Source organism: Alligator mississippiensis, chromosome 3 (assembly GCF_030867095.1).
Source record: "Alligator mississippiensis isolate rAllMis1 chromosome 3, rAllMis1, whole genome shotgun sequence".
In the NCBI taxonomy this organism is placed as follows: Eukaryota; Metazoa; Chordata; order Crocodylia; family Alligatoridae; genus Alligator; species Alligator mississippiensis.
Window position 1 is genome coordinate 164,531,916 of NC_081826.1, and position 12,484 is coordinate 164,544,399.

At 44.1% G+C, this 12,484-nt stretch overlaps 1 protein-coding gene across 2 annotated transcripts in view; it reads right to left on the bottom strand.

Moving 5' to 3' along the window:
* Window positions 1-12,484, bottom strand: part of KIAA1958 (KIAA1958 ortholog) — a 172,291-nt gene that overhangs the window by 12,033 nt on the left and 147,774 nt on the right. The window contains exon 4 of one of the 2 annotated variants that reach the window (XM_006278130.4): window positions 2,586-2,759. In XM_006278130.4, coding sequence (XP_006278192.2) covers window positions 2,586-2,759 — 174 coding nt within the window. The remainder of the gene's footprint in view (window positions 1-2,585; window positions 2,760-12,484) is intronic. The other variant, XM_019490720.2, reaches the window with a different exon arrangement.

Sequence of the window (12,484 nt, forward strand, 5' to 3'; positions counted from 1 at the left end):
ACCCTAAGATCTCATTTTACCATAGTCAAGGCACAGCTACTGTAAGATAGGCTTTCTACCCAGGGGCACATCTAGAGGGGATGCAGTCCCCCTTACCCCCCCCATGGGCAACTGGTGCCACCTTAGTCAGGGAGGTACATGCCCCCCAAAGACCGGTCAGTGACCAGGAGGGGTGGTCCCCCACAGCCAATCTGGCCACAGGAAGCAGCTCCCACTCCCCGGCCCACGCTCGCAGGGGGGGCACCAGCGCTCCCACCTGCCCCTGCTGCCCATTGCCTAACTGGGGAGTGCTGGCTGTCAGGGGGTGCACCAGTGCTTTCAGGGGGTGTGCGTGCACCCCCATGCACCCCTACGTGTCACCACTGCCCCCCTCCTCCTTGATTCCTAGCCTACTCAAAGTTTAAAACCAAATGCCTGGCAGCAGCAGCAGCAGCATTTCTCGTCAAGCAACAGTAAGGGTGTCAATGGCCATCACAGCTCATTAGAATCTATCTGATTCCTTCTAAGCACTTCACTCCACAGGTATTAACAACCCTCTCTTTTTTAATGGTCTGGATGTTCCACTAATCAAGCTAGCCTTCTTTGGAAATTCTGCTGTCAGTTAGCTGCTCCTGATAATGTAGCTCCTATTCAACAGCATTGCCAACTGTTTTTTAACTCTGGTTAAAGAAACATTAACTCAGGTCTCGAAATAACTTTAAGTGAAGCATTGGATGCACTACAAGCATGCTCAAGAAGGCTAGATATTGTTTTATGGATATGACAGGGAGATATACATTTAATTCTAATGACTACAGGACTAACAAAAGTAAGCATCTTTTGATTATTTTTGCCTAGTTTGTTGTGTTTTTTATACATAATAGCAAATTAATGCACATTCCAATAAAGTTGCATTTGTTTTTGCTTTGATTTGAAATAGAATAATATACCTCTTGCTCCCTAGCATATTAGTAAAGCATCTCATTTTTTTTTTTTAACTGGAGAAAAATGCTCTGTGATGCACCACATCATCTACATCACCCTTTTTAAAATCCTACATACACCCATGGTTGAACCTCATAATATCTCTGATGCTGCTTTAAAACTCCTCCCATGGTCCCATGGTTTTTATATTAGCTGTAACATGGGTTTATTTTGTTTGTTTGTTTTCATTACGTCCCAGTCCAGCAAACCACTCATACATATGACTGACATTCACAAATTCATATATTCATAAATGTTAGGGGCTGGAAGGGACCTTACAATATCATCGGGTTCAGCCCCCCCTGCACTTGGGCAGGAAAGACTACTGGAGTTAGATGACCCCAGTGAGGTGGGCATCAAGACACTTTTTGAAGATTGCTAGGGTAGGTGACTGTACCACTTCTGGGGGAAGTCTGTTCCAGACCCTCAGTATTTGAATTGTAAAGTTTTTCCTTCTGTCCTATCTGAAGCGATCTTCAATCTGTTTGTGCCCATTGTTTCTTGTCTTGCCCTGGGGTACCTTGGTGAACAGATGCTCCCCCAGGCCCCGATATACGCCCCAACTTATAGTTTGCCACCTAATCTCCTCTGAGTCTTCTTCTCCAGGCTGAACAGTCCCATTTCTTTCAGCCTCTCCTCATATGCCCTGCTCTCCAGACCTCTAATCATGTGCGTGGCCCTCCTTTGGACTCTCTCAAGCTTCTCCATATCCTTCCTGAAGTGCAGCGCCCAGAACTGGATGCAGTACTCCAGCTGTGGTCTGACCAAGGCCAAGTAGAGAGGGAAAATGACATCCTTAGCTTTGCTTGAGATGCATCGGTAGATGCATGCCAGTGTTTGATTTGCTCTGCCAGCTATAGCATCGCATTGGTGGCTCATATTCATTCTGTGGTCATGGCCCCCAGGTTTCTTTCAGCTGTGGTGCTGGCAAGTGTAGCACTGCTAAACCTGTAAGTGTGTTGCGGATTATTTTTCCCCAGATGGAGTACTTTACATTTCTCTGTGTTAGACATCATCAGGTTATGATCTGCCCACCTCGTGAGCCTGTCCAAGCCAGCCTGTATCGCCAGCCTGTCCTCGAGCGTGACCACACTCCCCCATAATTTGGTATCGTCCGTAAACTTTGTCATTAAATATGGGAGGATTCTTCTGGGCTTACATTTAAGCCCATGTTTCTGTGCTTTGCTGGACTGGACCTTTGGGTAGATGCAAAATGGTATTTAGGTACCCAACACTTGTTCAGGTATCTAAACGTTCATTGATTTAAAAAAATAGGAGGCAGGTGCCTAAATGCCTTTTCGGATTTGACCCCTAGTGTTGAGAAATAAAACCAGCACAAGAAATCTGCCTCTGTCCTGACACATTAGGGGGCAGAACAGGGCAAAATGGGACACAACCAGAGCTTTCTCTATGCAGCCAGACTCCCTGGTTAGCGAATCAACCTTCTAGGTGGAAAGAGAAGTTACAAGCTCATGCCAAGGAACTAGCTGGCTGTGGGATGAAATAGAATCATATTCCCACCTTCAGCCAGCCCTGCCTTTCCCATTCAAGCAGTAGGTTGATGCAAAGAGGGGACCCGTGTCTAATAGTTTAACCAAGTCTTTTGAGAAGTGCTTGCTTACCTTTGTGATGTCCATGTAGTCCTTGAGTCCTTTTGTCATGCACCAGTATCTCCACACATTAAGAGCATAAAGGGTGGCCTTCGTAGTGTTTGGGCTCACAGCACTGATGCACAGGTACTTGAGGTCATCATCAAAGTTAAAGACAGGAAATTTGTTGAGCTTAGTCGAGTATGCTACAAGACAAACAAACAAGGGATGAAAATAATTTAGCCTGACTGACCTCTTTGATTAATTCAGGTTTCAGCAACTTGGAATTGCTAACAGAGCATGTGGAATATTGAAAAACGAAGTCACTGTAATAGAGAAGTCCCATGAAGCCCTTAAATGCACATTTATTGGATCTTGAGAAAAAAAGAATAATGTTTCCAGGATGGGATCAATATGAGATAGTCCTAAAGTTAAAACATATTTTGCCAAACATGGTTAATGATCTGGATGGAGTAATGCAGAACCTATTGCTTTCCAGAGGTGGGGAGAACTGATGACCCTTCATTGGGTCAGGGAGGAGGAAAGCAGTATGGAAAAACAATCGGGTCAAAGGCTGTGCTGTATGAATCATCTCAGAGCTAGAAACAGAAATGCTCTGTCACATATATGACCCAGTTTAGGGCTGCACTCACCTTCTGCAGTCACAGATAGCTGTGCAAATAGATCTGAATTCTCTGCCCACTCCCCCTACAGGGCTTCACACCTATTTTTCACTCACTAAAAGGCAGTACAGAATCAGGCCCAAGACAGGTAGGCATGAGAGATGTCACGAGCCAAAGAGGACAGCAAAAATAGTCAATACTCACTTCTAAATTTCTCCTCAGCATTATAGGAGGAAACTGAAAGGTGCAGATTGATGAAAGACCATCTTATGGATATTCAGACACTTAATATCGCTTATGAAAGAGTAATACATTTTTATGATCACACTATAATTTTATTACTTCCACTATACTTTAAGTGTACATTTTATGGGCCTGAAGCCAGTAAATTCAACAGCCCAGGGCATGTAAGCCCCAGTAGGCTGCTCTTATTTGCACACCAAGCTGGTGGCAGGTGAAGGGAATGGGAGCCACACTCAGGTAGTGAGCACAAGGAGAATGAGAGCTCCAGGAGCAGCACCACAAACCTCCTCAGACATCCTATCCTCAATAGAAGAAGGTCCACAGTGGGCAAGTGAATGAGGAACAACTGCATACCTGAAATGGGGTGAGAAATGAGTAGAAGAAGAAAAGAAGGTCCCAGCCTCCTTAAATAACAATGGGTGCTTATACATGTGTGGGAAGGCTGCTCTGAAGCGCAGTAATTACAGCTTGCCGGAGCAGACTTGATTAATCTAATTAGCTCAATTCATGCTAATTAGCATGCTCCAGCCAGGCACATATCTCATGTATCAGCATCTCTGCATTTCAGAATGGCAGCAAGAGTGTTTTAACTAAAACTCATTCAATGAGCTTTAGTTAAAGGTCCCCTGCTGCCATTTTGAAGCACAAGGACACTGATACACAAGATGCTGCGGGCACTTTAATTAGAGAAGCTCTCAGAGCCACTCTTATTAAAGCACCCACCCCTGGAGCATGTGTAAACCCCGCCAATGAGACCATAATAAGTGCATATGCAAGGGGGAGCCCTCTTCCTTTTCATTTCTCATGGGACAGATGAATCAAGTTCAGGTCTGCTTCCTGGTTGACAACGGACCATACTCTACACTGGACCATTTATATTTTCATAGAATCATAGGGCATCTTTACATGTGCTCCAGGGTAGGGGGAGGGGTGTTTTAATTAGAGTGGCTCTTGTATTCCATGTTCCATGCTTCAAAATGGGGGTGGGGGTGCTTTAATTAAAGTGCCCCTGCCACCATTTTGAAATGTGAGATACTTAATACACATGATGCCAAGGCTGCTGGAGCATTCCAATTCATGTGTGTCAGAGCAGGCATCAGACATGTATATATAACTGAATTACTAATAAAAGGGTGCTAAGAAGCAACTGGCAAGGCTTTGTCAAGGGTAGATCATGCCTGACCAACCTGTGGGGAAATGTGGGCACATCAGAGGATAGGGTAAAGATCCAGGCCAACCTTGACAGACTGGATTTATGGGCTGACCGGAATCAGATGAGGTTTAACAGGGAGAAGTGCAGGATTCTTCATCTGGGTAGGAAGGACCTTCACCATAACTACACGATGGGTGGTGGTCCACTGGCTGACACAGCATCTGAATGGGACCTCACGGTCACAATAAACCAGAAGATGAACATGAGCCAACAGTGCAATGAGGTTGCCAGAAGGGCAAAAAGAACTGTGTTGTGCATCACCTGATGTGTTGCCAACAAATCCAGGGAGGTGATTCTCCCTCTCTATTCAGCGTTGGTGAGACCACAGCTGGAGTACTGTGTCCAGTTCTGGGCACCGCACTTCAAGAAGGATGTGGATAAGCTGGAGAGGGTACAAAGAAGGGCCACCCATATGATTAGGGGCCTGGAGGATAGGCCCTATAAGAAAAGACTCTGGAAACTGGGCCTGTTCAGTCTCAGTAAGAGAAGGCTGAGAGGTGACTTGATAGCCACCTACCAGTATGTCAGGGATGAGCATCAAGATCTGGGGGAGTGGCTCTTTAGGAAGGCACCTCAGAGGAGGATGAGGACAAGCGGGCATAAACTAATAAAAGGTAAATTCAGGGTGGACATAAGAAAACACTTTCTCTGAAAAGGTCCCCAGAATCTGGAACACAATCCCAGCAGAGGTGGTGCAGTTGCCACCCTTGGAGGTGTTCAAGATGAGACTGGACAAGCACTTTGTTGAGCTCATCTGAGCCCAAAAACTTCCTGCCCATGGCAGGTGACCAAATTCTATGATATGTGCCCATAGAAAAGAAGGGCTGGAAAGGATTTCCAGAGGTCACCTAGACCAACCCCCTGCCTGAGACAGGATCATCCCTATCCAAACTATCCCATACAAACCATAATTTAAACTCTGCATAAGACTACCATCAACCCTGACACAACACAGATCTAACACCCTAACCTGCCATAGGTAAAGCAGGGGAACCACAGCAGCCAGTGTCCTGCTATGAAATGCTGTCAATATATAGGTCAAGAGATCCCAGGTAGAGGGCCATGCCCCCCACTATAGAGGAAGGAAAAAACCCTCACAGTCCATACCAATCTGACTATGAGGTAAAAATATTTCCTGACCCTAACTATGGTGATCAGTCTGACCCTGAGCACATGGGCAAGATGCTTTAGCCAGAAATCTCTGGCTTTGGTCCCTGCAGAAGCATTGGCATACCCCAGTCAAAGTCCCTAGCCTTGGCTGTAGCCAGCACTCAATGCTTCTAGGAAGGCTTAAAAATACCCCAATATGTAATAGAAAAGTGCGGGGAGGTACAGAAACAGCCAGCAAAGCCCAGAAGCATGGAAAATACCCATAATAGAACATAGGCATAGCTACAGATATCCAATCTAAACTTACGTTCCTGCAACTGTGTCCTCCTCTCTGCAGCAAGAGAGAAAAGGTGTTTTTTTCCTTCTTTATGGCAGCCCTTCAAGTATTCGAAGACTGCTATCATGGCCCCCTTAAGCACCTTCTCTACAAGCTGAGCATGCCTAGCTCCTTTAGCCTCTCCTCATATGACTTGCTTTCCAAGGCCTTGATCATCTTTGTTGCCCACCTCTGGGCCCTTTCTAACTTCTCCACATCCTTTTTAAAATGTGGAGCCCAGAACTGCGCATAGTAGTACAGATGAGGCCTAACCAGTGCTGAGTGCAGAAGCACTATATCCTCCCGTGTCTTGCCTGATACTTCTGTTGATGCACCCCAAAACCACATTCACCTTTTGTGTGGCTGCATCACACTGCATACTCATATTGAGTCTGTGATCTATCAAGACTCCCAAGTCCTTTTCCATAGTGCTGCCATCCAGCCAGGTGTCACCTATATTATATTTGTACCCTTGATTATTCCTTCTGAGGTGTAACACCTTGCGTTTGTCTGCATTGAACTTTCCCTACTAACAAACACTCTGTCAGGAAAGGACCTACTTCTCTATCACTAGCTCCCTCTTACCTGACTACCAGAGATAGTCCTCGTGACTTTCTCCTGGGAACAGTCTGTACTTGGGTGGCCAAATAATATCACTTCTAGGTGCTTACATAAAGTATATTTTTATCCTCAGGATCTATGTGAACATCAGGTTGGATGCTAGTGGAACTACTGATAGGCTATTTATTGAAACACACTTAACAGACTTGTGGTGAAATATATGAAAGCACTCTGTGCCAGTCTAACTCCATTCCCACTGGAAGTCAGTGATAAATCCCAGCTTTCACAGATTGCCAAAATACACAGTGGTTTCACTAAGGATTTAAATATCTCCTGAGGGATCTCAAAAACTAACAAACCAGCCACAACTTGCAATGGACTGACACAACCAACATGTGTTCTGAGGAGGTTTTGAAGATAAGACTATTGCTGCAACTCTATCCATTTTTGTAGTTTCCAAAATATGAAGGAACCAAAACACCCTAAATAAGTGTTTGCTGAATATGCACTTCCTGCAAAACCTAACTCTATGTACACACTCCTTTTCCTCTCAAGTTCGTGGCAGTTTCCAGAGCAGGAATTCCCAAAATGTGGCTCAAGGACCAGATGTGGTCTGCAAGCCCCTCTGATGCAGCCTGTCATCCAGGATTGCCCCTTTGAAATTGTCCTTCAGGGCAAAATTTGGGGAACCTGTTTTCTAGACCACAGAATGCAGTGACAGTAGAGAGCTCACAACCTATTTAGAGGTTAAATACTACTGAACTTCTACATATTACAACTATATAACAAACAAATAAACAACACCTGAAGACACATGGATTTTCTCCTTTTGATCTGAAAGCAGACCTTGAAGCCATTGTATTTTTTTTCTAAACAGGGTTTGCTCTCAGTTTGGGGCATGCAGTTTGGAAGGTAGGATTATGTTTTCCTCACTTTGCACAATAACTTGGGTATTAGTCCCCTTGACTACCATTTCACAGGCTAAATCCAGTTGCACTTGTTGAATCACTGCATAGGAAACAGTTAAAAGAAATCAAGACACTGATGGTAATGTCACTGGTGATACAGTAGCTAGAACTCTCTTCTCTGAAAGTCTGTGGGCAATGCTTTACTGCACAGTAGGCTAATCTACTGCACAGTAAGGCATCACCATGCAACTGTCACCAGCTACTGTGCAGTAAATTAGGCTAATGTGCAGTTTTCTACTACCTGTAAATACAGGTAGTAGATTAACTGTACATGCTGACCAGGGGCAATTTGCTTGCAGTCAGCCCCGGCAGTAGGGGGCCCACTGCTAAACCCTGATGTGGGGGGAGCTGTGCTAGCTGCAGGGGCAGCTGTCTCCCTGCCATGTGGGAATCAGAACCATCCTGATCCCCACATGGCCAGAAGAGCTGTCCCAGTAGCTGGGACTGCTGCATCCCAGCTATGTGGGGACTGGGTTGGGATCTGATCCCTGTGGCTGGAAGAGGCATTCCCACCTGGCAGCCATGTGGGGATTGGAACCCTCCCTATCCCCACGTGGCTGCCAGGCAGCATCCCCACCAGGTTGGGACGCCTCTCCAGGCCACATGGGGATTGGGTCCCAAACCAATCCCCATGTAGCTGGGATGCAACAGTCCTGGCTTCCGGGACAGCTTTTCTCCCCGATGTGGGGATTGGGATCAGCCCCATGTCCCCTGCCAGCCTCGAGCTGGCACCCAAGGGAGCCTGGTGCTCCCCCTGGCTGCTGCAGTTGGGCAAAACAGGGCAGGACCATCCCTGGTCTCAACTGCTTCCATTAGGAGTAAATTTGGTCCCAAGCAGACACACATGTAGACCTCTTCCAGGGCAGTTTACTACCCCTTATTTTAATTCCAACAATCAGAACAATCTAGCACAGTAAGACACTACTGGAAAAGACTGAAGCCTGGAATCAACAACGCAATTAAGCAGATGTTTAACTTAAACATGAGTCTTCCTGTCTGTATTCATCAAGAGACACTGAAGAGACTTCCACTGTCTTCAGTGGCTTCACAGCACATGTCTCAAGCATATGCTGTAACTTAAACACTTGCTTAAATCTCATGGAAATTGCTGAAGTTAAGCACTTGCTTAACTGCTGTTTTCTTTTTACAACCAACCATCTTAGGAGATACCCAGTGGTATAACAAGACATGAAGTCAGTTGATTTTTATTTCCACACAGATTGCCAAATCATCCTTGCTAGAACCATCCTCACATCGTATTCACATCAGTGTATTTATGTATTTGTAAGACTATACCACACTTGTTCATCAGTCAGCAGATGAACCAATCTCTTGTTGCATAAAATTATACAGGAAAACATGGTAGAATGCATAAGGAACCGCTTTATTCACTGACAGAAGTCTATAGCAATGACATGGTTGATTGGGTAGGCTCCTTCCCTACTTCAGACTTGTCAGGTAAAATTTGTAAAAGCACCTATGTGATTTAAGAGTTTAAGTTCCATGTTTCTGATATGTTCTTGGCCAGGTCTACACATGCCCAGCCCACCCATGCTTCGTGCATGCTCCAGTCCAGAAATCGGGCAGCATTTTGAAAATGTCAACTTTTCCGATTTGGGTTGAATCTCTTTATAGCAATCTAATAAGAACAATACTTCTTAAAGAACCTTGCAAAATCATATTGGAAATATACCAGTCCAGGAAGCAAACCAACTTGCCAACTTTCTAGAAGGCAGACAATAAATATAGCATATTATAATGCTATAGCATATTATAATCTTTAAAAGTGATATTTTTTATTGCCTGCCAAACATACCTGCATGCTCCAGGCCCGCAGAGCAAATAAGGCAGTATCTAGGTACCATTTACTAGTACTTTAGTTCTAAATATGAGTCCTGAAGTATGGTTATTCTCCACTTCATCCGGGGTAAAAGCATTACATCTTTTGTGGTTTAGAGGAGGAAGCAAGCAGTTTTGCCAGGATTGTTACTAAGAAACCATCAAAACTGAGAGATCCTACATTTGATTTATTTTAAAATCTTAATGTTCTGCCTAATTCCTAGGATTAGGACTAGGTTTGGGTTTTTTCTCCAAAAGGAGGGCTGTGTCATATTGGGAGCCATGGATCAGTCTCACGGATACAAACTGGAGTTCCATGCACAGAGCAAGAGGTACTAGTTATCTGGGTCTATAATCTGAAAATATTTCCTTAGGTGACGGCATAAACAGGCAGAAGGCAGGGTAGATTTAAACCTAATAGGGCACATCTACACGTGCAATTAATGCAACTGAATATACTCCAGCTCAGTTTGAGTCCTGATGTCACCATCTACATGTGTGTTTCAGTACACTAATTTACTGGATATGACCTTTATCAGACAGGACTATTTGGCAGTGCAGTAAATTAGTCAGCTGTACCCTAATTGCCACACACATGTAGACGGTGACCTTTTACTGCACAGTAAAGCACCTCACGTAGACCTGCCCAGTTACTCACTAAATCAAAGGTGCAACAAGCGTCTGTAAGCAGCGGCTTACTTCATCAGATGCTGCTTATTAAAGCTTACACATCTCCTATTTACAGTAGTTAGCCTACACAATGCAATCATTCTGCCTGACTTCAGGCTAACAGGGCTAACTACCTCTCCCTACCTATACGGACCAGGGACATGCTTTCTGTTTTTCTCATAGAGAGTGTAGATATATGCAACTACTACCCATTCATCCCCAATATATGTTGAAACCACAGGCAGGCAACACTGCTGTTTGTGAAGAACAAGTATTTTAAACTGGTAGGAGTGAAAACATTTTCAGATAATGTCTTATCCAAAACTGCCTGGTTATCTTGGGCTGAGCAGGAGAGGCCAATGCATTAACTGTTTTACTTTCTGTGTGGCACTCACATGGCAAGGTGATGGGTATGAGATACAGATCAGATCAAAATATTGACATGATCCCATCTACTTTTAGTTAAATGATCTCTGCCTCTGCTCTTCCATTGGCATGATGACTGAGGGTTTTACCATATCATTACCATTTACTATAACTGAGATTAAATTTGGCAAAACAAAAGCATGTATTGCCCTCAGGCAGATGTTGGTTTAGCACACTGCAGAACCAGATGCAGGATTACTGCTCCACAACAATTCCAGGGGAAGGGGAATGTTTATAATGCAAACACTTGGGACAAGGTTGTGGCCATCCTTCAGGAAGTGTACCTGTTAGGGGCCAAGGAGACTGGTACCTACATGACAGGAAGTCACGGTCTTGGTCCTTGTGCACCTGGAATAAAGCTTTGTTGAACAGTTCTGCAAATATAGCAGAGCAGACAGGGCCTTTCTAAGTTCAAATAAATAATCAACACAGGTGCATGTTTTTTAAAGGAGCTTTCAAGCAGCTGCAACACATGACATGAGAGTGCAAAGAGAGAGGCTTGTATATATAGTAAGAGATAATGTGCCAGTAGATGGCACTCATGAATTTGCAACATAGCTCTGAGGTTTGGAGGGGGATAAGTAAGACTTATCTTCCTGCAATGCAAATGGCTTCTATGCAGCATTTTAACCACATTCAGTTGTCACCCAGCAGTCAATACACCACAGCTCACCTTTAAGGGCCCTTTCCAAAAGCATCCTAAGACAAGTGTTTCAGACATTACATCTTGCAAAAGCTCCTTCCCAATATGAAGACCACCATCTGTGTCAACCATCTCATACCTATTCACCTTTCCTTCCTGACACTTCATTCTTTCACCTGTCTTCCCAGATTGTGAATTCTAACTATGGGTTTTTGTCACTGTACAACCTTCTTTACATCTTATGGTTTTATTTCCCACCACCATGTGTTTTATTAGATGTTTTCCATGAAAAAGAAAAACAAACAAAAACTAGAAGACTATGCCAAAAATGTTCTTAATTTATGTTCCCCATAGAGATAAGCCAAGTTCCAGTGTCCCATCTACAATTCTGACCTCTACTACTGGTGCTTTGGGCTCTGCCTGGAAATGCTCATACCCTGTTGGGGTCTATACTGCTATTTCTCCATAGCTATACAAAGGAGAGTGGCAAACAGTTTGTGTCACATCCGCTCCTTGGTGCTTATGTCCGGTATCTCTCAGAATTTGATTCTAGAGTGCAGTTATTGAAAACAGAGCGATATGAACATTGGTATATGGCCTATTTGCACATTGACATTCCAAAGTATTCTCCCAAACTGCTTCAAGCTACCTTCCATTGCTAATAGCTAGTGTTAGAATACAGAAAACCACTGGATTATTCTTAAGAGAAGTCCTACATATCTTTCCAGGGACAGCTGCCAAGTTCCATTTGTTCTTTGGCATAAATTATAAAGTAAACCATCAACTAATTTCAAATCCCACTTTGCTAATGTGCGAGCTCCCGTCTCCTGAACACATTTAAATAGGCATCCTGCCATCATACCCCTAAGATACTTTTGCATGAATTAAAATAATGTCATTTGTAAACAGGGTCTAGATAACGAAATTTCAATAAAAGCACAACAAGGAAATGTGATCGTTGTGCAGTCAAGAGATAAAACAAAGCTTATGTGATAAACTCGGGATGAATTACTGGTTGATACATTGGAGACTCAGTCCGGAAGACAGGTGACATGGCTTTATGGTAGGCTGTGTGCAATGGCGGCACACGCTATCATGGGGTTGGACAACCCCCCTTCATGCCACAAGGAGGAGGGGATAAATTACATCCATTTCACTGCCTGCAGGAGCAAGATGCTCTGGTGGTGAAAAACTGAAGTAAATCAGTTTCATTACAAGAGGCCTGGTCCTTTCTTTGGCTTAGTCCTGGACTTACTTCAGAGCTTATAAAATAGACATAACCAATCCACCCTTAAAGCATCCCACAGTCACACTATATTTA